Raw genomic sequence first — 27745 nt, 5'->3', positions numbered from 1 at the left:
AGTTTCGTATCAGAGAGCAGAGGCTGTGACAGAGTGACTACCTTCTCGGGCTGTCTGCATGCCCTTGAATGCCAGTGCCGCAGGAATATCACAGTTGTGAGGGGAGAGCGGAGTGCCTCCAGCATGCTGCCAACCATGGCCGGTCACATAACCAGAAGGGGCAGCACTGTATGTCATATAAGGGGACACTTGGGCTGGTGTAGGGTAAGGCGCCATAGTTGGTCCTGAGACAAAACCGCTGACCGTTGGAAGACCATTTGGTGCCTGAAAGGGAAAGAGGGAAAAAAAGGTTCTAAAATATAAAGATACATTTTTTTTCTGCTTCAGAAAGAATGAACTCCTAATACTCGTGAACTTGTACACATGTCGATAGAGCCAGTGGGCAGGATACTGGAGTGAGAGAATAAGGAGATTTGGGTTCTATACCTACCTGGTTCTACCACTGACTTGCTGTGTGACCTTAGACAATTCATTTCAGCTTGCTTTGGGTGAACTCCTGATCCCATTCAAGTCAATAGCAAAACTCCCATTGAATTCAATGTGGCTAGGATTTCACCCTTTGTGCCTCAGTTTTCCCATCTGGAACATGGGGATAATTATACTTACCTGCCTTTGTAAAGTATGTTTAGATGTATAGCTGAAAAGTGATATCTGTGTGCCTAGTTTTATTATTCGTGGTGTCTTTTTAAACCTTTTCTACATCTTTGGGACCTGCTCTTGCAAATGATCTTTACTCACAACTCCCATTAACTTCAATGGGACTTTAGTGAGCAGAACAATTACAGGGCAATTGCAAGAGCCTTACCATTTTTTGCTAGGTGCTTATATAGGCTGATGGCAGGGGTGCTGGAACAACTTTTATAGTGGGAGTGCTGAAAGCCATTGAAACAAACTGTAAACCCTGTGTATGATGGAAATCACTCAAGCCTGGGGGTCTGGCAGCACCCTTAGTTCCAGCACTTATGGCTGATGGTAAGGATTTCTATTTAAAATAAAAAGGGAGAGACATTCAGTCTGTCACAGGAGGAATTCACAAGGGAATGCCACCCTTTTTAAATGAAAAAATGGTCAATGTTTTAATTCACACACTGCAGATGCCTCCTCATCAGAGTACATGCAAAGCGAAGTCATTTATCTTGCTCAGGTTTTGATTCATGTAGTGCTATTTTCGTGTCAGTGTTGTTTTTTTCAGGAAGGAAGTTTTCTATTCAAATATAAGGGTACTGCATTTAGGGTCCTGATTCAACAAAGCACGTAAGCATGTGTTGTTTTTCCATTCACTGCAATTAGATTTAAGCACGTGCTTAAGTGCTCTGCAGAACTAGGGCCAAGCTGTGTAACACAGAGATGTAAGAAAGGGGGCAGACTTTTGTTTTGAATAAAACTTCACATAATGTTAAAATTTTCTACTTTGCCTATTTTTCTCTTCTCTGGATTTCATCTGGCCAAATTTCAGATTTATATCTACATTTTAGATCTTTCTAAATGGTAAAGGTCTGGTTATGATCTCACACATATATATTTAGCACCAGTGTAACTCCGTTAGGACTGATTTTCCTGTCTCTTACACTAATCAAATTCAGGAGTGAATCCACTGAAGTCAAATTAAAGTTTTACAGCAGTAAAACCAGCATGAGAGAGAGGAATCCAGCCTTGTGTATTTAACAGGCATATTAACACAAATTATACAGCTGTGGAAATAACATATTGTTTTTCAAATTTATAAATGTTTAACTGACACTGAATTTGCCATTTTTTTCCAAATCTAAATTTTGATCTGAAATTCAGCCCCAGTTAATGTTCTGGTATCTGAGGGCTCCCATGCCTGCTCTGGTGTTATAAAATGCACTTCTGCACCATGTTCTTGGGCTTTTCCTAAAGGTAACAGAAAGCACTTTACCATGCCAGAGTGAAACAGGCAGGGGAGCCCTTAGATATGTATTATAAAGCTCTGAAACACAAAGATACATAATGTGAGTATAAAATGGGGAGAAGGAAATTGTGCCTGACAGGGGTCTAGGGGGAAGAAGAGCTCTGACAATTGCCCCTCATGGAGTTTCCTCTGAATTCTTTTGATAAGAGTGTGGGGCTTGCCCACCACATGGGGAAAACTGGTCATCAATCCCTCAACTCCCATGAAACCACAAAACATGGATATCCTATGCCTCTGCACTAGCTCAGGAACCCAGTGAGCCCCTCAATGGTTCCCAGTCAGTACAGCTCCAAGTAAAGCTGCACTGCTATGAAAGCTTATGCTCAAATAAATTGGTTAGTCTCTAAGGTGCTACAAGTCCTCCTTTTCGTGAATACAGACTAACATGGCTGTTACTCTGAAACCTGCTATGAAATGCTGTTCCGGGGGCTTCCTCTGGAACTCTTCCCTTTAAAAGTATGAGTGGCTCTGTGCAGAAGTTATACAACCAAAGTCTATATTCCCTTTCCAAGGATTCCCCACAGATTTTAGAGGGTAACAGGTGTCTCCCACCAATCCCCCACATCACCACTTCACTCCCCTCCCCACCTCTTCTGCACAAGCCAAGGCAGATTCCCCACAGTGTGCAGATCTGGGGAAACAACAAGGCTCCAGTTTTGTGAACAAGGAAGACAACAGAATGTTTAGCATCTGCTGTACAGAATATCATTCTCCAGAATGTTCTCAGAGAATGTCTCAAACGCTGACTGCTTCTCTTTGTGCCTCTTAAAATATGTTGAAGATTCTACTGCATGAGGCATCATCTTACTTGAGGGGGAAAAAAGAGATGATTAGAATTCAAAGGTGTCATTCAAAGATGTGCTCTGATACTTTGTCATTTCTATATTAATGCGCTGTTCGATTTACAGTGACGGTGATTATTTTCACACCATTCACACACAATTAAAAATAATTATGCTTGGTAGCAGTGTAACTTTTGGTCTTCAAGAACCACTGTCTGTTGGGTCCAGTCCTACAGGCTTTGCCTAGGCAAAACTGTAATTGAAGTCACTGAGAATTTTGTCTGGACTGGCACTCCAGAACTGAATACTGTGTATTGTGTGAGGCAAATCTGGCATTGTAAGTAGAATTGGAACCAAATAAAATATGCCATGTCATTAAAATAAGTTTGTCAGGCATTATTCAAGGATAGGTGACTGCATGTTTTTTTTTTTATAAATGCTTAGGCCCAAATGCACACTTACTTCATCTTCTTACATATCATTACATTGACCTTCCCTAGCATGATACCATGCCAGTGAATAAAACAGACAATCATGGATTTTAATTATTGAAAGGGTTCCAGTGTTTTATTGAATTACACTGCATATTTTACCTGGGTGGTTCATTAACAAAATTTGACTACAGATCCATTCATTTTTATAAAAGATAAATAATAAAAATATACCCTGATTTTGTAAAAGTCAAATTAAGCCCGCATGCCCCCCCCCGTCTTAAACCCCACCCCTGATGATTTGATATATTATAATATTACCCAAACACATTGCTTTGGGATTTAAAATGTAATTGCACTAGTGACTTGTAGTCCAATATGGAGCCTTTCACCTATTGGTCACCAGTTCAAACCTTTCCTAGGGTTTGATAATGACTGAAAAACTGTTACAATCTGATGCCTCTTTGATGAAATGAATTGGCCTCATTTTAGTTCCTAACTAACCAGTCTTTGTCTCACAAAACCATCATCACCGTAGGCACTAATTGGCACTCTAATCCAAAGTTTCAGCAAAGAGACCAAGGATCAAACTGTCATGGAAATGGGTCTACTCCCAAATTAGGTTTGAGGCACATAGGTGGGGCAGTGAGAGGAAGCTTTCATTGATGCTGCCTGTATTCTGCTTTGTATGGGTTAACAGAGAGCTTGAATCTCCATCTGTCAATCTGGCAGTTCTTACAAGCACTACATTCACTTACAAATTAAATGGAAGGGATTACATTCCATGACCCTGTATGCATTGGACGAATAATTCAACCTGTGTATTTCAATAGGAGGAAATGAACACCAAAATCCAAACATATATAATTAGGAGGGGGAGAACCCTGTGGTGTTTATGGGTTTGCAAAACCTTTAGAACTTTGTTAAAGGACTGAGTTTCATGAAACTTTTTTAAGTTTCAAAAATATTTTTCTTTTAATTTAAACCATTGTTTTTCAAGGGACATTTAATTTTAAAAACAAACAAATGTATTTCTAACTGAATGGAAACCTATGCTATACAAATAATAATCTCATTGGAAGGTAATTACTGCTCTGTTTTGAGGAAGACCCCGGGAAACATTTGCTTTCCAATGTTGCATCTGCCCAGAACTCATGTTTTGCAAGAGTAAAATGAAACTAGAACCTCAGCAATTCTGAGTTATGTTCAAAATATAGAACCCACGATTTGTTAGTGGTTTGTAAATTTAGCAAAACAAGTTCTCTCACTGTGCTTGTAAGATTCAGGGCCTGATTCTGCTCTGGCTTCCACCAAATTTACACAGGTGCAGCTCCTCTGAGTTACACCTGATTTACACTAGTGTAAATTTAAAAATAATTTAAAAATAGTTGGCCACATCGCACTTCAGCTGTTGCAATTCAGAATTTTTCCACTGAAGTCAACAGAGCTGCACTTATTTTTGCCAGCTGAGGATTTGGCCAAATCATTTTATTTGCTTTATGTATATATATATATATATTTGAGATTACATTGGGGCCAATGACTGACACTTGACTCTCAATAATCTTTGGAACAAGTAGCTTACATTGGCCATTTGGCCACTCAGGGTATGTCTACATTGCAACTAAAAACTCGCAGCTGGCCCATGTCAGCTGACTCAGGCTCACAGGGTTCAGACTAATTAACAAGGTGGGAGGGTCCCAGAGCTCGGGCTCCAGCCTGTCTCGAATGTCTACACTGCAATTAAGCAGCCCCTTACTTAGCCCAAGCTCTGTGAGCCTAAGTCAGCTGGCCCGGGCCAGCTGCAGGTGTCTAATTACAGTGTAGACATACTTAAGAATCAACCCTATTCCTATTGAAGTCAATGACAAACTCCATTAACTTCAGTGAGGCAGGGTCAGTCTCTAGCTTGTGTTTTCTGAAGCGACAAGGAACAAATTCCTCAGACAATCCCTCCTATTTAGCTCACAGTCTCCACCATCTCCATTAGATGGTTTTCATTTTTTCCAGTCTTGGGTTGTAGAAACCACATGGGCCAAATTCTGCTCTGAGTTACCCCAGTGTAAATCCAGAGTTCCACCGGTGAATTATTCCAATTACTTTTACTTGATTTAATTCTTATCCCTTCTCCCCTTACCCCCTTGTCTGTCTGTTACACATATGTTTGTTGGTGCCTGCTTTATTGCCTGATCCTGCAAAATCTTCCTTGTTGATTTCTATGACTGTGAGCTTTTTAGAGCAGGAACTGTGTCTATTTAAAATGTATGCAAAATACCATGCAAAGTTATTGCAGTACATTCATGTCTGTTACTGTAAATCATAATATTCTGGATGGACAATATCAGTGGTTATTATTTTCACAGAGTTGCCTCCATTATTCTGTCTCATCAACCCATCCTTCTGGTGCTTGCTGTGATATTCCATTAGGCTAAGGTGTTTTTGGAGCTTTCATTCTGAAGAGGTGTTTTAAACACCTATGAAAAACAAATTGTAACTTCCTTGAGAAACAACATTTTTCATGGGCAAACAGTGCCTTCCTCGACTACCAAGTTTATCAACACTAATGAGCTCGATCCAGTAGTCTTGCTTCAAACCACTGAAATCAGATGCAGTTTTGCCTGTGTCAGGTCAATAGGAATGGATCTCTGGTAAACAGTGCTGCTATCTCTCAACCACAATATCAGTGTGGATGTAATGCCTCTCTTTGGAGCAGCAAACTTTACACATTAACATTATCCTCCAGTGTAGAGCCATCGCCCAAAAGCAAACTAAACAAACTATCAAAGTTATCACACTAGGTTTTCTAAGAGCAGCAGTTAGCCTTTAGAAGGGAGTGTTGCCAGCAACCTTAATTATAGGCATGCTACCATAACTCCACAAATAATACATTTTCTCACTGCTCATTTTCAAAATGAAAAGCTGGAGCAATTTCTGCAAACTGGAAATGTGCGTCCAATGTGCTGAAAACACATTTGCAAAGTAGCTGCTGAAGGAGTAAATTTTTCCACAGCAAAGGAAAACTACAGCAGAGAGCATGGCTGCATATCTAGTCTTCCGACAGTAAGAGTAAATCATCTTAAATGCCCCGAATATGTTTAACGTATTTCCTGATGTACGTATAACTAGTCAGAGAGGTTACAGGAATGTGACTAGAAGCAATCAAAAGCAAACTGTAAATATAAAGGAAGCAAACATGCTAAATCACTCCCTTTAATTGGATGGTAAATATGATTTATAAATCAAGCTAACATATGGGATCCCCGAGGGACGGGTAAACAAATTTTCCAAGTAAAACATCATCAGCAGGTATGTAATGGAAATCTTTTAGGAGAGTGGATTGCCTAAAGATGCAATTAATACAAATACATTTCTTCTAACCTTTTAAAATAAATAACATAAAATAAAAATTTGGTTGTGATTGTTGTAAATAGAATTAGGGCTAAATTCTGCAGTCATTACTAAGGCCTTTGGCATTGGTGGGAGAAATTACATGATCCTACAAACACTCATGAATGTTCCATTGATGTTAATGGGGGATACTCATGTAAGTCAAAATTACTTGCATGAGTAAGAGTTTACAGAGCTGAGCTCTAAGTAAGGACTGCAGTACTTGGCCTTTTTATGACAAAGCTCGTCATAAAAGAACTTTTCTGAAAAATAATTTTGACCACAAGTTGTGCCCCTAATATAGCCAGATATACATGCGTAGTCTATTTAGAGTGGATTCTGCAACCCCATATTTGCTGAGTTTTCATTACTATGCTTGATCCAAAAATCTATGCGTATTTTATAATGTAGTGTATCCAGCATATTGGAAATAGTTACCTTTACTGGATATGCTCCTGTTTCCAACTGAAGTCAAAGACAAATGCTCATTAATTTCACTGGGAGCAGGATAAGATTTGTTTTAAAAACTGGGGAAGGAAATTTTCATTCAACAACTTCAATGTTCAAAAGAAAGTTTCAACATGAAAAGAATGTGGATTATCTAGTAGGAGGTAGAACACTGTCTTCAAATTCAAATTACCTCAATTTCAGCACAGTAAATATATTAGACTGCAATAGATTTGAAATTAGATTATTTAAAAATTCTAACAGTGTAAGTGTGGTAGCTTTATATTTGGTCTATTGCTCAGGGGAAATGTAATTGCATTGATTTCCAAAGTATCTGGCTGTGAAAACTGAAGACAGCTTTTCAGGAGCTGGGATTTACTTGGTTTACTCTTTATATATACATGACATGGAGCAAGGTTAACAAACCTACATTTGAATTCAACAAGATTATTCAGATGAATAAAATTATGCTTAAATGTTTGCAGGAGCAGGGTCCAAGTATTTAATTAACTAGCTGTCCAGACACAGTGGATCTCTCTGAAGTGAGGTAATTTTTTTCACAGAACTTTACTGTCAGTATAGGTTCATAGTAACTAGAATTCAATATGCAATGTTTTGTAATGCAACTCCAAGAGACATTCACGCTACTTCATTATAAAATGTGGTCCACTCTCTTAATAATGAGCAGGTTCCACCCTCTATATTTAATGCACTTTTTTATTAACTTAAAGTTGTTTCCCTTTTTTCATAGACAGCTCCAGCTGCACCAAATAACACATAAAGTCGGATCAGACTAATTGAATTTTGTAACTACAGTTGTAATATTCATCAAGACGTGTCTTAATTACGTTTGGCTATCAAATTCCAAGTTTGAGTCTCTTTAGGGGAGCAAAAAGCTTCTCTCAGAAACAGTAATAATAAATTTGATTTGCACACCAACAACAGCCCCCTCCCAAAGTTTCCAGGGGCACTGCACAACATCACCAAAACAAAATATAACAGAAATAAAAGTGAAACCACCTTCTTTAAAAGCCAAACACATTAAAAACAGACCCAAGGAGAGCATGACAACAACAGTGTAGTAAAAGAGAAATAAAGGATAAAAGGGTAACACATATGAGACCCAATATTGGTCATATAAACAAAACAAAACTTACGGTTTTTTGGAGGAGAGAGAAAGGGGATTGAATATCGTCAGGGTGTTTTTTTCTAGAAAAGAAATGTGGATTTCACAGTGGAGTGGATTCCACACTTATAGTCCACCACAGGTAAGGTCAGTCATAGAGTCATAGAAATGTATGACTGGAAGGGACCTCAATCACACATCAAGTCCGGTCCTGTGCGCTGAGGCAGGACAAAGTATGATCTAATCTGTTCAGAAAAACTTCCAGAGACAGAGATTCCACAACCTCCCTAGCTAATTTGTTCCAGTGCTTAACTACCCTTACAGTTAGGAAGTTTTTCCTAATGTCTAACCTAAATCTCCCTTGCTGCAATCTAAGCCCATTACTTCTTGTCTTGTCCTCTGTGGTTAAGGAGAACAGTTTATCACCCTCCTCTTTATACCAATCTTTTCCACACTGGAAGACTGTTATCATGTCCCCCCTTCATCTTCTCTTTTCTGAACTAATCAAACCCAATTTTTGTTCAACCTTTCATTATAGGTCATGTATTTTAGACATTTAATCATTTGGACCCATTGCTCTCCTCTGGACTTTCTCCAATTTGTCCACATGTTTCCTGAAGTGTGGTGCCCAGAACTGGACACAATACTCCAATTGAGGCCTTATCAGTGCTGAGTAGAATGGAAGAATTACTTCTCATGTCTTTCTTCCAACATTCCTGTTAATACATCCCAGAATGATATTTGGTTTTTTGCAACAGTATTACATTGTTGACTCATATTTAGTTTGTGATCCACTATAACCCTCAGATCCTTTTCTCCAGTACTCCTTCCTAGGCAGTCATTTGTATTTGTGCCATTGATTATTCCTTTCCTTGCATTTGTCCCAGTGATGAGCTGCCAGAAGCTGAAGAACCGGTTCCTTCAGTCGCTCCAAGCCTTCGGCGGCACGTCCTTCAGTCGCTCCGGGTCTTTGATGGCACTGAAGGACCTGCCGCCAAAGGCCCGGAATGATTGAAGGACCCGCCGCCGAAGTGCCGCCGAAGTGCTGCCGAAGGCTCGGGTGTGTAAAAATTCACAGGGGGGGCTCCCCAGCTGAGAGCTCAGGCGAGACGCACAGGATGGTCCAGCGGGCCACATGTGGCCCGCGGGCCAGAGTTTGCCTACCCCTTTAACAACTGGCTCTAAACCGGCTTCAAAATTTAACAATCAGTTCGCGTGAACCGGTGCGAACCGGCTCCAACTCACCATTGATTTGTCCTTGTTGAATTTCATCCTATTTATTTCAGACCATTTCTCCAGTTTGTCCAGATCATTTTGAATTCTAATTCTCTGTCCTGAATCCTTTACTAACATCAGACATGACAGTGGCATTCTTAAAAGGCAGGTGACATATGAGCATTGTGCATTCGCTCCAGTGTGCATTTTCAGTTCAAAATCCGATTTACAGAACATGATACAATAGAAGTGGAGGCCATTCTTCTTTGAAACTCTGCTGGGTGCTCTCCCAATACCTAAGATGGATCTAGTAAACCTACAGACCCCCTTTGATGCAAAGTTATATGAAATTTCCAAAGAAATTAGATATGCTAGAAGTTTAAAACTCAGCCCCAACTATGGGACTGCAACTGGCACCTCCATGAAATCTGTATAATACGTGGTAAAGAACGAATGTTTTGTTTGTCTACATTGATAGTTAAAAGTCTATTGTTCTCACAAGTTCTATAGAAAATATCTATCTGATATAGTATGTTTAACCATATAGTCAGACCACGCTGGGGTCAGCAGGAAGGAGAAAATAAGGGAGATGGGGCTCCCTCAGGACTTGCTGGCTCATAGGAGTGGTGGGAGAGCTATTAACAGTGCTACTAATTTGCCCTCCCAGTGGAGACCCGCCACCCAAAGCCAGCATTCCCATTGTCCAGCAAGGCTCCAAGCTTGCAGGGGCAATTATCAGGTGCTGACAAACTGATGAGGGTGACATCAGAGCCCCCTGCCTGTGACTGGGAATATAGGCAATCCCAACTGGCTACCCAATTGCCATGGCAGCCGTAAAGCACAAGGTGTAGGTTCCTGCCTCCATTCTCCTGCACTCCAAACACAGGAAGGCTTATGGGATTTCTAACAAATTCCCATGTTTCTGAGGATCTGGTCCTGATGAGGATCCCTCAACAGTCAAGCTCATCATTCCTTCAGAATAGGTGCCATGATCTTGACTACCATGACTGAGTTCCCAGACAGTGATGTCCAGGCAATAAGCAGTTGGCACTCAGAAGCCAACCTGGGTGCCAACCATTCACTCACCTCTCTGACTTTCTTTATTAGTTTCATCCCGGTGGAGTGCCCTGAAGCCATGTGGATTGTTGGGCAGGGCACTGTGTTTTGGGCGTGGAAGCAGGTGGCCAGTAATAGGCAGGTCTCACAAATAGGATTCGAATGGGGTGCGATCCAGACCACCTGGGAAGGAATCAGGTGTATGTAGTGGGATCAGCTCATGCCGCTCATCCACAACATGCAATGACATGGATGCCTAGACCTCACCATCATCCACCTTGGTGACAATGTCCTGATGGTGGGAACCAGTGTAGAGCAATTAATCAGAGTACAGCAGGACTGGTCATTCCCCAGGCCAGACTATTCTGGTCTAAACTCCTCCCTTTTCAGGGAGGAATAGGCAGCATAATCCCTTCAGCTAACTGGGCAGGGAAGCCAACGGGAACATGTTCTGAGTGCCCAGGACACTTGATGCCTGGAGAAAGTGCATTTCTAGGATATTAGCAGGGACTTGTCTATCCCTGGACCTTCACTTATGAATCCAGCTGTTCAGGGTCTGATTAGGAGTGGAGGATGCCAGCTAACTAATTTGCTGGTGGCATTTTGTGGCAAGTAACCCTTGTAAGAGGATTAGATAATAGGCCAAAACATTTAGGGCTAAATATTCAGCTCACTCTTACTAGGGTCACCATTTTTTGTGGGTGCAAATAATTGTGGATGAAAATAATTAGTGGTGCTGTGCCCACCGCACCCACAATACACTGTCCACTGTAACCAAAGAGTAGGATCCTAGATATTTACATGGCCTAAACTGTTGGTGCAAGTAATTATGGGTGCAGAATTGCATCTGCAGTTATTTGCCCTCTATTGCCCTAAAATGGAGGCCTGGATATGAAAGTTTCTCCCCTACGATATAAGAGGTTGGAGTTCATGACCTCCGAATCTCGGTGCAATTGGGAGGATGGAACAGTAACTCCTGAAAATTCCAGAAGTGAATGTTCAACAGCTGATAAAGGTTTGGCTGTGAAAGTGAATGCTCAATAGCTGATAAAAGGTTTGGCTGTGGGTGAGTGAAGCTCTCAGGATGAGAGCAGGGCTTCTTACATATTAGTATGTGTAAGCTCTAGCCGTTAATAGTGTCTCTGATTTGCTAGAGTGGGGCCTTATTCAGGGCCTGATCCAAAGCCCATTTAAGTTAATGGGAGTCTTTTCACTAACTCCAGTGGGTTTTGAATCAGATCTTAGAACAGAATTATGTAGAATTCATACAAGGTTCATGCACTTGGCAACATTCAGGGCACACCCGGAGTGTTGTGTAGGAGCAGTGCACACACAGCTCCTCTCAAAGGCATAAACCTTAAAATCTCGCCCAAATAACATAAACCGTGAAAAGCTTCCCAAAACTGGGCTCAAGGCCCAAAAGCAAAAAATGCAGTAAATAAAAATTAATAAATAAAAATATTAAACAAAGTCAATGTATTCCTTTTATCTATTAAAAAATGTAATGCGCAAAAAAAATATAAAAAAAAAAAAATAAAAAGCTAACAAAACCAGTCCGTTGGCAAACCAGCCTGTTTGCTTGCTTAAAGCTTTGTGCTGTCTTGTATTTAAACCGCAACAGAATTAACTTGCAGGATAGCTGTCCTTAGACACTAGTCCTTAATGTTGGCCTGTTAAGAAAGTAGCAGCCATTCTAGTCAAATGTGCATGTCTTCTTTCTGCAATATCCATAACAATAAATTCTGAGAAAAGTATTGTGATAATATTTGCCTAACACTCCACTAATTATATGTACACCTAACCCAAATCCTTGCATTAATTTTATTATAGAAGTGCAAATACAAACTTTAGTACTATTCAATTTGTGCTTCCATAAAATTAGTCTGTTCAAGACCTAGGCCTTTTAATATTGCAGTTTACAAACTGTTCATGCTTATAAAACATCTTCATTTCAAATGCAATGTACAAATGGAATTCTATTTATCTTAGCTCCACAAGGATTTCAATTAGTTTCCCTAAAAGCAACTGTGTATACAAGCGGCTTAACCCTGAAATCACTTTTCTTTAAATGCACGGTATGTTCACTTTTTTGTATCAATGTCCACAGACAATAATTACCCTCAACACTTAATAAAGTATGTTTTCATGCATATATGTGGTTGTGTTGCTGAGTTTAAAGATGTGAGGCATTTGTGAACCAAAACTGTCACATTCCCAGAAAAATCTATTTTCCACTTCAGGTTCCACTGTGCTCAGACTGTGCTGTCTGCAAAGCTGCTTTGGCTATAAAAGTGTGTAAAATGATGCACTGGGAAAATATAATTCAATTGCTTGCATACAATCTAAGACTGGAGGTATCAGTTAATTAAAAATCAATAGGAGCATTACTAGACATCTCTGTGATTTGCTACGGAACTTTTGATGCAAAATCAGAACGTGCCAGCCAAAGTTTTCAAGCTGTCAAAGCTCAAATATAGGACACAGTTTTGGGTTCCAAAGACACAAGAAAATTATTAATGTGGAGAGCTTAAAATGTTGTACATGTGAAAAGTAGATTTTGTTTCAAGTGCATGTGATGGCTAAGGACAAAAAATCTGGAGATTTTTGGCCTCATTCTTTAGTCCTTACTCAGACAAAATTCCCATTGATGTGTGGCGAGTGGGGACTGAAGGGCAGTATGCAAAGGAGACTCTGCACCACCTACATGTTGCAAAGGGTGTTGCCTGAATAAAAGCTGCAAGATCTGGCCCATTAAAATGACTCTGTTGCTTATACAAGAATGGAACAAGTAAATATAGCAAAAACTGCAGCACTGTATACAAAAACCTTATTTCGGGCTTAATTCTGCCACCCTTTCTCATGTGGAGTGACTTTCCATTGGTCTACTTGTGGAGTGAAGAAGCACTCCACAGGAGTAAGGGTAGCCAATCAGACTGAGGCATTCTCCCCCCCTCCCCCGTGCAAATGGTACAAAGGGGAACCACAGTCTGTGTCTTGTACATTGTTGGTGCGTAACAAATTATAAATAATGATAATCAGTAATAGCTGTATTCTCATCGCCCACTCAACCCTTTATGGAAATGCAGTGTGGCACATTCTCCCCACCCTTGTTCTGCAATTCAAACTCTCATTAGAGCCTGATTCCCCACTGTTTTACTCTAGTTTTAGGCCAGCGAAGCACTGTTGACTTTAGTTATGTTGGTGTAAAACTGGAGCACAGGGTTGAATCTCTTATTTTAGACCAATCACTTCTGTTCTATGGGTGAAAATGCACATTCATCCCCCTCTGGATAGAGCTTCAGTAAACAGGATTTGTGCAGGGAACCCCTTGGAATGGCATTCACCCAGTAGCCCACAGGCAGCGCATGTATTTCACTGTAGTCTCTGTGCAGCATGAATACCGGCTGAAACTTCTTACTCCATCGATTCTAGGTACCCTCACCCTGCATCCACATAAGTGCAGACCCAAGGGTCTCTCCTCCTGCCCATGCCAGTTTACTCAGGCAGTTCTCCCTTTGCAACAGGTGTGGAGATGCCTCACAGTCTTGCTGATGGATTTAATTGCCACAGAATGTTTACCACAGACATATCGCGCTGGGTGAATTTCAACCCAAATGAACAAACGGATACGAAAATTGCCTGTGCATTGAGCTTTCAATCTGAAATCCATTTTGTACCTTGTTGGAAAAGTTCTGTTCAAACCACGAATCTTGTCAAAACTGCAAAAAAAAAAATTCACGTTCTTCTTGGGCATTTATTTCCTTTCCAGGATACTCTGGGTCACAGAAGTAGCCAATTTATGAATTAAGGCAGCTATACACATTTTCATTAATACTATGGTAAACAAGCAAGAACACTATACTGTAAGTAGCCCAGAATATAAATTAGGGCTTCCCAAAAACAGATTTAATCTACACAAACTATTCTAGGAAAAAGATATTTTTAAAAGTACTCAGCAGTACTTTTTATTTTTATTTTATTTTTGAACATGCACGGCTCTGAAAATGACATTTTCCACAACTGCTAACTATTTTTTGGCCTTTCATAGCCTTTATATCCTGTGGACAATATACATGTGTTAAGTGGACACAACTTTATTAATAGTGTAGAATTTGCCCCCATTTTTTTTTATTTTCTACATTTTGAAAGTAATTTTTGTAGTCCACTTTCTAGGTTGTTTGTAACTTTTAAATAATATTGGTGTTTCCACCAGAACATTTATATACATATACAAAAGCATATATAGTGAAAGGATGAGACATAAAATACAGTTTCCTACGCTCGTGTGGAAAACAATTGTAAGGTTCAATTTATGTTGCACGGTTCTTTAGCTCATCTGTTAAGGTGACTGAAAACCTAATAGAAGCAGCAGTTTACAAGGCCAGGGTCTAATCCTGCAAATACTTCTGTGGATTTAGTCACACGATAAAGTTACCCATGTGCATAAGTGTGTGAAGGATCGGGGGCCTAAGCCATTATATACAGGGCTGAGCTGTTCTTAAAAGGACAATGGCAAGATATTTTTCGCTAACTGGTTTGCATATGCACTATTTATTTTAATAAAACTAGAAGCTTGGAAATTAAATTAATTCATTAAAGCTTTTTTCATTAATCACAACTCTTAGTTGGGCTGCTAGCATTATTTGAAATTGGGAAAAATAGTCTAGTTTTAAGAAAAGCTTTACATAGTCAGAAGTGTTGAAACATTTTTTATATTGAGGGTGCTGATGATGGAAACCATGTATTTGGTGTTTGTTGTTACTGTGTCAAGCCAGGGGGTGCAGCAGCACCCTTAGTTCCAGCACCACTGTACATAGTGTTAGCAAACATAATAAAAAAGTTGCTCACATTTGGGGCCTACCGCTTTTTCCATTAAACCTATGCAGTTATGTTTTCAGAAGCGTTCGTTCATTTTGTGAGCATCGCATTTCGGATGCCCAACTCTAGTCACCTCGTGCTTGATTTTCAAAAGGGTGGAGAACTCTCAGCTCTGAAAATCAGGCAAAAAGTGATTCAAAGTGGGCATCCAAAAATGAAGCCATACACCTTTACTGAACGCTTCTGAAAATGCTGCCCTCCAACTATAACAAAATTTGAATATAGGACATGAATTTCCCAAAACAAAGTAGAGTCACCCCCTGCATGAATTTCAGACTCTGCACAGAGAGCAGAATTAACATGTTTTGGGAAATGCGCTGTGGTTTCGAAATGTGTTTTTACTGTGTGTAAAAAATGTTGTTACAAATGTGCTACCCCGGTCAGTCATATTTAAAGCTTATCCCTGGGGGCATGATTTGATCCCTTATCAGCAAATGTAAAAGTTGGACAACTGTTTCTAATATTGTTCTGTAAGAAAAAGCATAGGAATTAAATAGAATATTTAGGAGTAAAAATGCTTAACCAAACAAAGAAGCAATTTGTATCCCCTGTTTCCAAGCTATTCCATCGCCTGCTGAATATGGCCTGAATTTTCAATATGTTTAAATGCATATTGGGAATGATTCTTTTTAAGGCAGTGAGTCTGAATTCTAACCAAGCTACCCTTAAAATACCTGGGGTCAGAAATCTAGCTCTGTTCTCTAGGTAAATCCACTTAGTGAACATCCAACTGTGAGGTGTATTGATAGATGGACAGTAGGAACTTGGCCTCTCTCACAGCTGCTCGCTGTGCATCTCCCCCAACCCAGTTCACAATAGGGGGTGAAGCCGCTGGTCGCTATACAAATGCCCACAAGCCGATCTGGCTATTGCCGGCTTCCCAGGGGACTGACTGCCTGTGGGTGGCGTTCCCACGTTCCCAGCAAGCTTTGGGACGGCTATTTCTTTTTGATTCCTTGCAAGGCCAGGTCCCTGCTGGCGTGCCCTGGGTGCCAGCAGGCTCCCGCGCTGTGCGGGCTGCAGTGGAGAGGGCAGAGCTCGGTGCGGGGCAAAGGGAGCTTGCGGCTCGGAAGCGGATAAAACGGGGCCCGGGTGTTTGCCGTGAATACGGAGCGGGGCTGGAGAACCCCCGGGCCCTGCTTGGAGCGAGCTCGGCCTGTTGGCCGGCTGGCAAAGCGGGCGCGGGGCGCAGAAGAGCTCGGGGACCTTTGCGCCAAGGGCAGGAGGAGGGGAGTTAAGATGTGTCTGGTTCCTACGCGCTGCAGGGGCGCCGCGGCTGTCCCACCGCTGCCCAGGCCTGGGGGGCAGGAGAGGGAAGTAGCTGGAGGCCGCCTTCTTAACACCACCCCCGAGATGTGTCGGGTCAGCATCGCCCAGGGGCTCGGAAAGGCGCCCGGGATTTCCGCGCTCCCGGGCCCGATCCTGTTCCCGGGGGAGATTTCCCGGGGGCTTCAATGGGAGCAGGATCGGGCCCTAGGCGAGCTGGGTGTTTCAGCCCGGCACCGAGGAGTGGCCTCGTGACGTTTCGCCAGCGGCCTGAACCGGCCCTTCCCCAGGGCTCCCTGTGCGGAAGGCGGAGTCCGCATCGCCCGTGCAGTTGACCCCCCTTCCCCCCTCCATTGGAGCGGGCCTTGGGGCTGAGATTAAATCTGAAGAGTGCAGACGCCTGGGCAAAGGCACCTTGTTAATTATTATTATTTATCATTGCAGCGATCAGAGCCTAGCCTGAGCCACATACAGCTCGACACCCCCTGGGCCATGATCCACGGGGACTCCCGCACGTGGTAACGAGGCGGATTGGGAAGCGGTAGGACTCCAGTCCAGGGTCTGGCAGCTGGGTTATGGTTTGGTTGTGGGGGAGAACGGGGTCCTTGTTCCTTTACAGAGCGTTATAATTATTCTTCCCCGGACTTTTCATGCACATTTAAACAAGCCAGCACCTAACATGGCAGGGTACAGAGGAGGGATCGTACCGACACCCAGACTCGGCAGCAGCCCGGACGGTCCTGGGAACCGGCCCAGTACAGAACACAGCAGTGAATAAGGAGAGATCAGCACAGTGCTGAGATCTGGGACTTGAGACTGTAGCCAGGCTGAGCCCAGAAGCCTGTGGAGAGTTTGGGCCCGTCTGCAGCCAGCCATTAGAAATCCAGCCGGGCAACCTTCTTGCAGACAGAAAGGAGAAAAGCTCCCCCCACCGTGCAGCCCTCCCGCCTGAGGTTAGCAAGCGCTGTCTCCTTTACCTGGCTGTACTTGGCCTCCTGCTCCAGGGAGCTCTTCTCCAGTCCATTCACAGCATGCTGGGCCGAAGGGGGGAAGCTATTTCTGCTCAGGCTGCTCCATTCTTCCACTTTGGGGCTGTGATAGGGCGAGCTGTCACTCACTGTTGGGAGACACAGGCGCGGCTCGTTAGAGATTCCGAAAACGAGCTGGGAAGTGCCAAGGCAGTGGGCTTGTGGCAGGAATTGCTATGTGTGATTACAGGCTGTGCCTTCTGCTCACCACTAACAAACACACACACCAGAAATCGCTCTGAAACTGTACTTGTGACCCAGAACCCCAGTAAACCGGAGGCCAGAACTCCCGTTCATAGGTGCTGGAACTCGTGGGGGTGGCGGGGGGGGGGGGGGCTGCAGCGCCCCTTTACTTGAAGTGGTTTCCATCATAGCCAGGGTTTACAGTTTGGTTCAATGGCTCTCACCACCCCCACTATAAAAAGGGCTCCTGCTCCAGCTCCTGGCAAGACCGTCTCAGCTGAGTGACAAATCTTCCCTATTTCTATCCACGCAATCAAGAAAAAGAACTGATCCGGCCTGACACCAGCGGACACCTATTTATAACATTTACAACAGCTGGATTTCCTTCTTCTCCCAGAATAAAAAAAAACCTGGGGAGAAAACTGAGATGCAGGTACGTATGCACGTCTCCTGCTTTATGAAGTTAAACCTCAAAGATATTTTAATAGCATTTCCACTTCTGTACTAAATAGGCGGTACTCGTCTTCCCCAAATGGCCCGAAACCGAGTTACAGCTTTCGGTAATGTGAAGGAGACTTCTGGTGCTTGTTTGGAAAAAGGAGTAAGTCCTTATAACATTTTATTTTACAAATACTTGATGTGTAAAGTATATAGCATGTGTGTAAATCACATATATTTTACATACATGTAATCGCTGTACGTGTAAATTGGTATATATAAGTGTGTGTGGGCGTGCATACCTCTAGGTGTGTACACCCCCACCCTGCCACCCCACTCTCTATAGAAAATCTGTTGGGTTTCTCTTTGGAGGTGGGGGTTGAAGACTGACAAACAGGAGAGACAAAGGGAAAGAAAGACAATAGGAGACAAGATCGATCATAAGTTAGAGGGGCGAAACCTTCAAAGTTTCATTTCCGTATTTAATCGAAATACAAAGAAACCCATATAGTATCAACCGATTAGCACTAGCCCCAGGGCTGTTTCGAACCATTCATCATCACCTTTCCCTGACACCAAGTCATTTCAGAGGAGAAAATTGCGTAAGAATAACTGGGTGCTTGACATAATTATTTCCAAGGTAGATTTAAGGGAACAATGTAACTTTTTTTTCCCCAAAGGGAAAAGAGAGCCGTGTTGTTCGCACTTCTGGCACTGCGGAATTATGACCCCTCCCCAGTAAAAAAAAACTTTTAAAAAGCATTGATTTGAAACGCCTATGACTCTGTTAGGGATTCGCGGGGCTGTAACATTTACATGCAACGAAAATTGTTCGGCGTGACCCGGAGTACCGGTTCTCCGAAAACACCTCCTCCCCGAGCGGTGAAGTGTGCCTTGCTGCGATCCCAAGCCTGTTCCCGCTGAAATCAAAAGCAAACCCTCTGGTTGACTTGAGTCGGAGCTGGATCGAGCTCTCGTGTTAAACTGTTTCTGTTCAGAAGCTACCTCTCTAACCAACTTGCAAGGGAAAATGCAGTCCGTGGCACAAGCCTGAAGTTGTCTGAAGAAACTGAGCTCTCTCCGCGAGCCCCCTTTTCTGCTGATCTCACACTTTCCCATGAATAGGGGCTTCCTTTAAATGTCAGCAAGGTCAATTTATCCTACAAATCAAGAGCAAACAACCCTCGTATGCAGTTTCTGCTGTTCAGCAGTCCAAACCGTGGCTTGGGGGAGAGGAGAATGTATATTGTAGTAAATCTTGTAAATCCCAAAGTCTGACAGAGGAGGAAAGAAATCTAAACACTCAATGGTACCTTAAGAGGCCCTGTTGCCAATCTGATGTTAATAAAGGAAGAAAACATGAAAACCTTCTCAATTTCTAATTTAATTTTGCCTGTAATGTTCATTTCAGACATTCCACCCACCGTGTAATGAACATACTCTAGCATGTATATTTTCTAAATCCAGCTCCACACGCATATACGTTTGGTTTGTTTTTTTGTTTCGGGGGGGGGGGGGGGGGTTATATTCTGAAACTGTGTCCAACATGCGGGGGCTGCCTTTGCTTGTAAAAACCTTCTGACACCAATGCATTTGGAGCGTGTGTTATATTGATATCTTGTGAAGTCAACGGGTGTAGTTGAAAACATGCCATGAAAATAGAAAGCCAAACTCTATTTCCAAGAGCAGGACACAGAGACAGCTACAGCCCAGAGTTATTTTTGAAATACACTCCTTTCATCCCATTTAATGTTTGTTACTTGACAAAAACTAAACTTGGAAATGTTCTTTTTTGATGCAGATCACAGACTTGTTCAGCGAGAAGCTAATGTTTCTAGCGAAAATAAAAGAAGGAGCGTAGAAGAAAAGCAGTCACTTGGAAAGGGACAAATACAAGTTAAGTATCAGTGGTTTCGTTTTCCTGGACCACCACTTCGGAGGAAAACAAAGTAAAACATAAGAATGAAAGCAATTAGGTGACATTTGAACTTCCCGTCTGAGCAAATTTGGCCTGATTGCAAAAACTAGAGAAACTGAATTTCTCTGTAATTTCAAGATGCTTTCACTTACGAATGCCTGATTTGGTAACAAATATATGTAATACACAGAAGGCATGCGAGCTCATTATATCATTAATGACTGATAAGGAAGCCATAGATGTGATGATACATGATATAGAGAAAGAGAGTTAATGTGGACGTGCCAATGTTTTTAGCCCACGCTGTCTGTTCTTCAGCTAAATTATCATTGCTGAAGTCAACCTTTGTCATTGCATTATGTATTATACGTCCAAAAATCATAAGCCCATTAAATGTGTTCCTGATCTTTAGTGTGTGCTGGAGAAAATATAGTTTACAAACTGTGGAGATAAATAAATGAAAGTATCACTAAACGTTGCAAGAATTGGAGACTTCCTGCTTTGAAATAGAAAAGTCGAAATATTCGAAGAAAAATGCCCAGAAATTAGGCGTTAAGGGGCTCTCTTTTGTTATCAACATAGTATTTCTATGTGACTAAGAAGTGTCGTCTTCGGTTCTTTTCTTACCTTGGTCTGTTATGGACCTGATCCCCAGGATATCCGTGACCGAATGGGAAGAGGGCCAGGTCCTAGGCATAGCCATGGTGCTGGGGATTGCTGGCACTCCCGGCGGGGTTGGCACTTTGGCTCCTGCAGCAGTGATGGGGCTGGGATAGGAGTATATGTGGTTGTAAGGCAGAGCAGGCTGTGGAGGGGGCTGATGCTGTTTGTAGGACTCGTAGTGACTCTGCTGAGAGAGATTTCCAATTTTGTTCCGGAGGATCCGACTGATGGAGCTGACCGAAGGCACATTGTACTTGTCACACACACCATCTGCCAGCAGTCGGTCTCGAATCTCCCAGGCAAAGATGCCCGGATCTCTTTGTTTGTAGGTCCGGATATGTTTCACCACCGTAGGGGTGGTGACCCGAGGCTTGCTGCCTCCGATCGCCCCTGGTAGGATGGAGCCAGTCTCATTGTAGCGCGCCAGGATTTTGCTCACACAGCCATGGGAAACCCGCAGTTGTCGGCTGATGTCACAGGGTCTGATGCCCAGTTGGGCCAATTCCACAATCCGGAGCCGGATGGCATTGGGCAAGGGTCTCCCATTCACAAACACCCCTCCGAGCTGGTTCACTTCCCCAAAGGCAGGTTCTGCAAGCAAACACACACACACACAAACACATTTGACACGGCAAACGGTTCACGGGGGGCCGGTTAACACACCCGACTATTAATCCTCAAAAGGCAGATGTCACCGGTTAGAGGGAACGCGCCACGGTCACTTCACTTACAATGGTTTTAATCTAATGCGGCTGACATTTAAAAAAATCCGTGGCAACATTTTCAATGCACATTGATTTGTGCCATTAAAAATAGTCCAGAATGCACATTCCAGAGGTGAAAAATGAGATCACCCAAGCAGACAAGTTTCTTTATCTCCCCCCTAAAAAGAGAGGGGAAAGCCAGCGAAATTAGTGGACAATTCTGCAAAAACGTGAAAGGTGAGGGAACCTGAAAGTAGTAATTAAAGAAAAAGATCAATTCTAGTGCTGTTTGTTCCTGTTCATACTTCTTTGTTAGCAGCACGACTAGCCCCGCGTTGCGAAGCAAACGTGTTACTTTTTAACACCGCTGCGCTATCGATGTCAGCAACAATATACAATGTGCCACACAGGCTCAAATCATCCGTTAGGCTGCAACCGTCCAGTACTCTCATAATAACATTAATAATAAACCAACCAGTCATTAGCTTGCTCCATTCTGTGCTGCTGACCCTTAACGTGTTCCTACAACTTGTAGGAACACGAACAAAGTCAATAAGCAAATTGCGGCTGCACATGATCTCACACTGGTGCTCTCCCTTTTGACAGCCCTTGAACCCGCCTGCAGTTTCCAGCCACTTACCCATTGCTCTGAGCAGGACACCAATGAGACTAATCTTCCAAAAGGGAATTTAACAACAGATTCAGTCTCCCGGCCTCCTGCAATCCCGGCTGGAAAAGTCCACGGGTCCCTCTGATTTCCACTCTAGGAGATAGCAAGAACGTAAGGAAAAAGGCTAAAAGGAAGTCTGTTTCCCGATGAAAGAGACTTGAGTTCTGCATTTCAATCTCACAGCAACGTGGGCTGGGCTGAGCTGGGCCGGGCATCTCAGTCTATCAGTCACCAGAGGCACACCCCCTCCACGGGGCGGAGCCAAGGAAAAGAGGGCTCCCAATTGGTGCTCGATGATGATAGACAGCATAGTCCTGGAAGGCTCTTCCGCTTTCTTTTGCAGGCATGCTCAGCACCTGGATTCCTAATACAATAGAGACGAATATTAAATACCTACGTAGTGGTAAGTCGCACAGAGAGTGAAATTAATATAGGAAATTTGAGGAATAGTTTAATGATAGCACTGTAGTAAGGCATTATTTTGTAGAAAAATCAGTTGGTCCTGTCTCTACGTGTGTATCCGATCTGTTAGTTCGAGTTTACATACTTGCGGGGTTGGTGATACCTTTCCTAGGCTATTGTCATCGGTGCCAATATTTCGGTCATATCTCTTTAGAGAAAGCAATCTGTTCAAAGTTTGTAGGTACGCCTGCCTTTTCTTTCATGCAAGTTTTCTCTGGCTATTGCTATTTGCACAATGAATGACCAGACAGAGAAGTACGTCGATGTTGATATCCAATAACTGGAGTCAGCAGTTTCACCGAGGAATAACAGCGACGTCTTGAAAAATGCAGAGCTCTTTATCATTTATTTTGCAGGTAATGGAGATTTGTGTGTCTTTACATGATTCTGCTGTAATTTTAAAATAAAAGCCTTTTAACAAGTGAATATATTATTTAGCATACGTCCCAGAGAGTTGTGATTGTTAAAGGTAAGTTTATTTTTGTCATGAACTGAAAGCATGTACGAAAGCCACATGAATCTGTGAGTTGTATACATAACACGTGGATGCCACAGTCTGTGTTCAGATGGGGGAGGGGGATCATTGTGTGTGACCTCCATAGACTCGTGCTGCGTGATTAAAAAAAAAAGACAATTTATATTTTTCATTCCTATTTTAAGTGTTCCATTCTGTTTAATTGTAAGATGTAAATGCCTGATTTTGACTTTAGCAAAAACACTAAGACTGGTATTAATAGAAGAAAATCGCCAGAAAAAGTTGGTAGGCGCTGGAGTACTTGCGTTTCATGCGGTGTGGGTGTGTGTGTGCGAATGTGTTTTGTTTGGCATTGTTGCCTGTCTGATTCATTAGATACGTTTGTGTACATACTTACACACACTCCGCACATATGTCATACTACACGCATAGATTATGCACTCTCCCATTCCAGCCAGGATTTTCTGATATTGTCCTTTCAAATTTACGTTTAGAAGTAGAATCTAGCAGGAATAGGATGTGTAAATGCTATATAATGGAGAAGAAATAGAATCCGTTAATTAGACTGAAACATAAACTCGGAAAATAAAAGAAATCGGATCGGCCCAGAAGGCAGTGTGTTGGAACTGTTTCCAAATATCATTTTCAAACGGAATATTAAACGAGGAGGATTTTTAAGGCGGCAGGTTGTGAGAAGACAGAATAGAATTTCCATGGATATTCGGTCTTCCTTTGCAGTATTATTTTAAACCCTAGTGAATCTGCACAATCAGGAATGAGTAGGATAATACCGGAAACAAGACAGGAGTCAATTGCACGTTGAAACTATTTCTTGATGGAGGGGAGGCGATCATGGTCACTTTGTGGACTTTTTGAAAAGATTCGGAATATTGATACATTTGATCTCTGATACGTATTTTGCACTGCGTTTATGTGCCAGCAATGTGATTTGCACGTTCAAAATATCTTAGTTGTAAATTGTGGGATTTCCTCAGTTTGTGAAAGTTCACCAATACCTCACACTACAATTCTCACACATTTACCATCGCCGTTGCATGCTGTTAAAATTGATCTTTCTAGAGGCTTTAATGTGAATCAGAAGTCCTTTTGCCACTGTATGTTGATGTGCTCTGTGTATTTTTTTAAAAGAGAAGGCAATGATGTGTGGAACACTTATACAGCATTAATCAAAGCTAATTATGTAATTTAACAATACACTGGAGTGCATGTACAGAAAACTTCCGATCTGAATTAATTATCTACTCCCTTCCGAAATCTAATATATAGACTAATCCATTACAAGACTGGCTTTTTCTCCAAACACAATTTTCATTTTAACCAACTGAATGTATTTTAAATAAGCTAGATCGTTGCTAAATGTCTGTGTAAGTAATGACCTAACTAGGGCCTTACACAATGTATGGCGAAGTGCACAGATAATCTTCAGGTTTCCTCGCATGTGTGATCGTTTTCTGTGTTGTTACCCATTAGTTCTTGGTGTCTTTTCTTATTCTAATTATAAAGACAATGAAGAGTGTCAGACTGAGTTGTCCTAGCAGTTAGCGTTGCGATTTAGGGCCCAATCCTGCATTCCTTGAGCACCCCAAAACTCCCATTGACTTCATTAGAGTCTTCTCCCCAACTCTGCCTGTGTTTCTCCCAATCTAGGTCTGTGTGTGGACTATTTTATTCGCATTGTGCCTTTTTCTCTCAGTGTCTTCCAACCTGTCTAACCCCCCCGACCCCGCCTCTGATCCCTTGGATATTCGGTTTCTTTTCCTTTCTCAATGTGTGTTCCTGATGTGGTCCTGTCGGAAAAGCTCGTTTACTCTGCTTGGGTCTCCAGTGGTTTAAGGATAATGTTTATCAGAAGTGAACGTGCTCAACTTGTTTCCATTTAACTGCTGAGTGTGGGCTGAAATAACAAAGGTCACAGCCACAGTGAGTCGGTAGAGGGCAGGGGGAACCGAGAGGAATAGGAAAACATGATCATATACAACAGCCTGTTGACCACTGCCTGGCAAAAGATTAATTTCAGGTACAAAATAATTAAATAATTGAAGGAAGGGGGCTTCCTTCCGAGCAGGCCGGCACCGGCAGCGGGTACCACCGCCGCTCGCTTGGGAAGTTTCCCCGGCCGTTGTGCGGCTCGGTGGTGGGGCTGAGATGAGCAGGCTTGCACACGGGAAAGAAAACAGGACAAGTGGCTCTTGCTCGAGTCCGAGCAGTCCGTGGGGCGCCTGGGGGAAAGCGCAGGGGGCGTCCAAGCGGAATAACTGTGAATGTAGGGGGCTGTTAGACCCAAAGAGCGGATAAATCCCATTGCTCCCAGTGGAGCTGTGCAGTCGGAGAGTCCCAGTTAGGCAAACCTGCATCGGTGCAACGCACCGCTTCAGGAGCAGAGCTGATCCCAGGGATATTACTGGGAACCGATAAGAGAGAGGTGGGGTAGAAAAGCAGCCAGCACACGCACCTAAGAACAACGGAAACGCCGAGTGGGTGCATGTCCAGGGGTGACACGCGAAAGCCCGGCCGGCTAATGCAATAAATCTGTTTCTTTTTAACTGCACCGTGCTGTAGCAACGTGCGGGCCGGATCTTGCTCCCGTTTCAAGGCCAGGGGAGTTTGGCGGGTGCCTTAGATCAGGCCCAAGCTGTTGTATATTATATCTGCGGAAGACGTTAGACTGACCAGTGATTTTCTTTGCATGCCACCCGCAGGTTATCGACGGGATCCCCACGTTTAAATGGATGGTTTCCCCTGAAAGGTCAGCGTCTGTGCATATATTATACTAATATCACACTGTAAAGGCTTCCACGGGTCTGCTCTGTTGAGCATTTGAGCTACAGTTAAGCCAGGCTGTGTGCGGTGGTCTTGTCTCGCTACACATGGCTCTTTTGTGTTGTCCAGTTCTCAATACCTGTTTTAATGTATTTCCGGTAGGAAACAGGTTGTACCGAATTAGCACTAGTGAGTGCCTGACAGTATTTCTTATCATCTTTTCCCATGCACCGTGGCTGGTGGAGTAATTCCATAGTGCTGCTATTTATCTGATTTTGCCTATTTTACCAAAATGAGGTCCCGCCTCCTGTCTTAAGTCTGATCCTTCTCAATTACAAATTTAGGATCTAGTCCTGCTAGCCGAACTCGGGCGAAACTCCCATGGCAGTCAGTGGGCATTTGGAGGTCACAGAGCATGCAGGATCTGGCCTCCTGGTTGGATCCATCTTTCAGTAATAGGGACGGATAGGGGCAGGCATAGACACACTGGCGGTGAGTGCCTTTGGGAAGGGCCTTCATCGATATCTTTGGTACCGAGAAGCAATCCAGGAGTCCTTACTCACCTAAACTCCGGTGGCTTAGAACAGGATCCAGTCACTGAAGTAAATGGCAAATCTCCCCGTCATTTCAATGGGAGTTCGATCAGACCCTTAGTGAATGCATTTCCCTCCTGTTCTCACTCGAGATCTTTCCTCCACTTGGAATTGCACGAAGAATTTGCTCTGGCTACTAAAGACCAAATGCACATCAATCCCTCATACTAGATCGTTGAGGCTTGCTTAGTTTTGAATGGCAACCCAGACGCATGTGACACAAGACACATCCACACTCACACTGTCAGTCTATCGTTTTCTGTAGAGATCTCAGCCGGAATCTATGTTTAAAAATATTGCTTTAAAAAGATACTTTTCTCCACCATGACATTTCAACAGACACCAAATGAGATTTATCAGGGGTAGCCGTGTTCGTCTGTGTCCACAAAAACAACAAGGAGTCCGGTGGCACCTTAAAGACTAAGATATTTACCCACGAAAGCTTATGCTCAAATAAATCTGTTAGTCTTTAAGGTGCCACCGGACTCCCTGTTGTTTAAATGAGATTTAAATCCCAAACTTTTCAACCGTATTAAAAATTAAGTAAAATAAAACAGTCACCCCAGCGATCCATTCAAAATTACTTTTAATTGTTCATTATGTGTTGATTGACTTTTGACAGAAACTAAATCCCCTCCAACCCACTCCCCAATAAGCGTAGCGATTGAAAAGCACGCCTTCAAATAGGGATAATTGGATGGTAAGTAGAACATTTCTGTACATAAAATGCCTAAATCTGACCTTCAGAAAGGACAAAGCCCCCTGTATGTGTGTTTTAAAGGCTGGATGTCATGGGGCCGCAGAGAAAAAGCGTTCATGTGGTGTCATTCCGCTAATACCGAAACTCCTGGCGCATATATAGACACATAGATATTATATTCATGCCGGGGAGTGAGCTTATTGCAGTGAAATGCTACTCAGGACGATTGATTTACACAATCAAAAGGGCACACTTCACCCAGCCACTGCTCGATGAAACTAACAAGGATGCGTGTGTATTTGAGATCTCCTAACAGACATTTTCCTAGAGCTGCTCCGGGAGCAGTGTTATTACAAACTCCACCAAAACAAGCAACCGGGGTGAGGGGTGACGGGGGGGGGGGAGGGGGGAAGGCCTGGGGGAGCGTTTGTGGAGTCTTTCGACAGGGTTGGTGCCGGGGGAAAGGCAAGGCAAACCTGTGCTCAGGTTAGCTTTCTCAGGTGCAGGGGAGAGCCACACCTTCGGTTTTGTCATTGTCAGTGGGTGAGTGGTGTAAATATGCCCACAGCGTGCAGATGAATAAACAGGGCTGGTATTTTTAGCAAACAG

General features: G+C 42.8%; 1 protein-coding gene across 1 annotated transcript; it reads right to left on the bottom strand.

The window, feature by feature from the left end:
* Positions 1 to 9: 9 nt before the first annotated feature.
* Positions 10 to 26070, bottom strand: PAX9 (paired box 9). Its single transcript, XM_073350346.1, has 4 exons — positions 25983 to 26070; positions 20716 to 21342; positions 17499 to 17638; positions 10 to 264 (listed from the first exon to the last, which is right to left on the bottom strand). Exons 1-4 carry the CDS (start codon positions 26068 to 26070, stop codon positions 10 to 12), a joined length of 1110 nt encoding a protein of 369 aa, XP_073206447.1.
* Between the last annotated feature and the right edge of the window lie 1675 nt (positions 26071 to 27745).

The sequence above is a fragment of the Lepidochelys kempii genome, chromosome 6 (assembly GCF_965140285.1).
Source record: "Lepidochelys kempii isolate rLepKem1 chromosome 6, rLepKem1.hap1, whole genome shotgun sequence".
In the NCBI taxonomy this organism is placed as follows: domain Eukaryota; kingdom Metazoa; phylum Chordata; order Testudines; family Cheloniidae; genus Lepidochelys; species Lepidochelys kempii.
This window is presented reverse-complemented; position numbering and strand designations above follow the sequence as displayed.

Bases quoted from the DNA above. Each gene is read 5' to 3' on its own strand.
- PAX9 (XM_073350346.1), bottom strand. From the start codon at position 26,070: ATGGGAAAAGATGATAAGAAATACTGTCAGGCACTCACTAGTGCTAAT. The intron at 17,639-20,715 runs GTAAGAAAAGAA...GTCTCCCAACAG, and splicing joins CAGGTCCATAACAGACCAAG to TGAGTGACAGCTCGCCCTAT. The intron at 265-17,498 runs GTAAAGGAGACA...TTTCCCTTTCAG, and splicing joins AGGAGGCCAAGTACAGCCAG to GCACCAAATGGTCTTCCAAC.